The sequence below is a fragment of the Palaemon carinicauda genome, chromosome 32 (assembly GCF_036898095.1).
Source record: "Palaemon carinicauda isolate YSFRI2023 chromosome 32, ASM3689809v2, whole genome shotgun sequence".
Classification (NCBI taxonomy): Eukaryota; Metazoa; Arthropoda; class Malacostraca; order Decapoda; family Palaemonidae; genus Palaemon; species Palaemon carinicauda.
In genome coordinates, this window is record NC_090756.1 from 2,535,086 (window position 1) to 2,538,920 (window position 3,835).

A 3,835-nucleotide genomic window follows, 5' to 3' on the forward strand; every position below is an offset into this window, starting at 1 on the left:
TATATAATATAATATATATATATATATATATATATATACATTATGCATATGCATATATGCAATAATTGAATGCAACAGCCAGTACAAGTAATACAAGATACATCTCTTTCGTTAGTATACAGTACATGCAATAATTGAATGCAACAGCCAGTACAATTAATACAAGCTACATCTCTTTCGTTACAGGTACAAGGACAAGAGATGCGAGTACCTTCCTCCTTGTTACAAGTCCATATGCGTCCAAAGATACAACTACGTGAAACTACTCTGCTTGGATCCCCTACCGACCTACATACAGGCCCACCGTCGATGTCTTCAAAGTACCATCGGCCTGTTCTTGCTTCGTTGAAGATTTCACCTATTACTAGAAGTGGTTTTTGGGATTTTTTTCCTCAAAAAGGGAGAGATGGTTTTCATAGTCTCTGCTTATGTTTCACTTGTTACATGGGAGCAGTCGGGTTTGGTGATATTGCTATATTTCAAAAAATAATTCTGTGGACTTTTGAAATCTGGTAGGGGGACGTAAACATTTCTTTTTAAATTCATACATACTTCAAAAATACTTTTTTGAGTTTTTGAAGGCTGGTGGTGGGGGGCATCCACATTTTAAAATTTTTTTTATAGATCTGAAAAATAATCTTATGAACTTTTGAAAGCTGGTGAGGGCCGTACATTTCTAAAAATTCAAATATAATCCGGATTTTTTTTTTTTGGTTATGTTGAATATTTCTTAGCACTGGAAGACAGCCAAAATGCTTTTAAAATGTTTATACGATCATGTCTATTGTAATTATAATTTATAGATATTTCTATAAATGTTAATTTTCTTGAAAAAAAGAAGAAAACTGATATTCCACCTTCTTTGTAAAAATGTCACATTTGTTAAACGAAAAACAAATGAAATAAATAATGCACCCATGTATTTTGTATATCAATTTCATAAGATTTTATATAAATATATTTGAAAAAAATATGATTTTATTTTACATAAAGTAAAAGAAACCTCCCGCGTTGCATAAACCTAACAAAAATTTGGGAGGAAATAAAATATTTTTGTTAAAAATATATTTTTGTTAATTTTCATAATTTTACATGTGTTTACTTGCGTTGTGGCTTTATTTTCACTAATCAATGAAATTGCCATAAAATTTCCAAACAAGAATATGAACTGTTTTGAAGTGTTTTTTATTCTTTGTTAATGTATTTTTAGTTCTTAATTCAATGAATTTTCATTACCTATACCTTCACTTTTGTATTTTGCATCTTGTATTCCATATTGTTTTCAACTATTTAACTTTTCTTGAACGTGGTCGTTTTCAATCTTTAAGAATATTTCTAAAGTTTGAAAATACATTTATGGGATGGGATAAGGTATTATTTATTTAATACTGTAGGGGTTATATGGTTGGTACATTCACATACTTTGGGTTTACTGGTTGGGTAACTGTCTTATCTAAGTTCTTCACGAGTATTATTATTATTATTATTATTATTATTATTATTATTATTATTATTATTATTATCAGCCAAGCTACAACTCTAGTTGGAAAAGCAAGATGCTATAAGCCCAAGGGCTCCAACAGGGAAAAATAGCCCAGTGAGGAAAGGAAATAAGGAAATGAATAAATGATGAGAATAAATTAATAATATCATTCTAAAAACAGTAACAGCGTCAAAACGGATATGTCCTATATAAACTATTACCAAACGTCAAAAACAGATATGTCATATATAAACTATTAACAACGTCAAAAACAGATATGTCATATATAAACTATAAAAAGACTCATGTCAGCCTGGTCAACATAAAAACATTTGCTCCAACTTTGAACTTTTGAAGTCTAACCGATTCAACTAACCGATCAGGAAGATCATTCCACAACTTGGTAACAGATGGAATAAAACTTCTAGAATACTGTGTAGTATTGAGCCTCATGATGGAGAAGTAACTTAACATTTGGGTAATGGTCCTTAGTTACTCTTAATCAATAACAGAAATTATAACACTTGACATGATTTTATGATATACATGCAAGTTTTCAATTTTTATGGGTGTCATCTATCTATTGTTAGAAATAATTAATTTACCACTCCAATAACCTCCTGACTAGTACAGCGGTAATGCGTTCGCCTAGCATTCGCATGGAAGCAGATCGATCCCACCCTGAGACTGTGAGAAATATTTAATGTACCTCTCTACTAACCTCCTGGCTAGTACAGCGGTAATGCGTTCGCCTAGCATTTGCATGGAAGCATGTCGATCCCACCCGAGACCATGAGTTTAACCTGTTTACTGGGGAGCCTACTGCTGTGGTTGGGCACCAGATTAGAGGGGGTTGGGCTTGACCGGCTGACGTTCTGGTGAGTATCTATTCAGATGAAACCGGAACTAAATCCAGACACCTTTAATCTTTAAATACTTTTATCAATTTCAAAATGGCTATTTGTAATACTTTTTCTAAACTGCTTTAAAAATTCCAAGATCCTAAGGATCAAAATTGTTGAACGTCAAGAAAAAAAATCAGCTGATTGAGCCTTTGCCAGGATCTGTTTTGTTCTCTGATTCTACCATAACAACAACAACAACAACAACAACAACAACATAAAATCAGCTGATTGAACCATCGCAAAGAGTTGCTTTGTTTTCTTATTCCAATACAAACAAAATGTTGAGTTTTGTTTATTAAGTTTGTTATTAAAATCTTGCAAACAGTTTAAATGTTTAAAGGGTGCTCACGAATGGCAAAGGCAAGGTACAGTGGCATTGCCCAATCAAGCAGGACAATGCCCTAGAGAGTGACTATATATGCATAAGATCAGCGCCCAAGCCCCTCTCCACCGAAGCTAGGACCAAGGAGAGCCAGTTGAGCGACAAATAAGCCTATGGTCTAAATTGATTCTGGGAAAGGCAAGCTGGTTTCCAGAAATAACTTGTCGTGGCGGAGGTCTGCACTCTCAAAGAGTTCTTTTCTAGCAATGGCTGGTGATGACTCAGCAGATACACCTATAGGCTCCCCAATCTCCAAAATCCTTAGCTCACTGGGATGGTGAGGTTGCAGCCAGCAAAGGAACTAACGAGTTTGAGCGGAACTCGAACACCAGTCTGGCGATCACCAGTCAGAGACGTTACCACATAGGCCACCATGAGGAATTTAACCAATATTTCACCCGGCATTGTCCTCATTAATGCTCAAGTGATTAGATTTTGGAAGATATAAGAAAGTTATTTTTGCGAGAGATAGAAATTTAACTCTGAAAATGTTTACTGATTAGCCTCTTAAACAGTTTGTGTATCCCAATGTACCCTTTTTTCATTAATACCTATTCTATAGTCAGGTAAGGTTACTTGAGATGGCTTTAGGGTATTCTGTGATATTTTGGGTTGTGTATTCTGCTTACACTGGTATTCATTATATGGAAATAATCTTACTCCATGGAAAAGTATAAATAGTTTTTCAGGAATCTGAAATAAACACCATTTCGGTTACAGGGTAGTTTTTGTATCCTACGTCCTAAAATTAAGAAGCCAATTGCATGGATAATTATATAAAACTATATGAGAATATGTGAAAATATTTGACAATTAGAAACTCAATTACAATAATATCTATTCAATAGAATGTTACTTAATCACAAGGGACGCAATTATATTACAAATAGATCTAATTATATCAAGAATAAAAAATAAAATTTGAAATACTATTGAGAGGAAATTTTTAAAAACCACAAGCAAAGTAATTTGGCTTTTACGTAAAGATTAACATTAATTTCCAAACACACAAGTAAAATCACAATATATGTTATCGTTCATAATTAATTAAAAGAAGATTATTAA

At 33.1% G+C, this 3,835-nt stretch overlaps 1 protein-coding gene across 1 annotated transcript in view; it reads left to right on the forward strand.

Moving 5' to 3' along the window:
* The window catches only part of LOC137625433 (neurotrophin 1-like), a 2,152-nt gene extending 1,746 nt beyond the window's left edge, over window positions 1-406 (forward strand). The window contains 2 exon segments of the mRNA XM_068356342.1: window positions 187-277; window positions 279-406. Coding sequence (XP_068212443.1) covers window positions 187-277; window positions 279-368 — 181 coding nt within the window. The 3' untranslated portion in view covers window positions 369-406.
* Window positions 407-3,835: the final 3,429 nt, after the last annotated feature.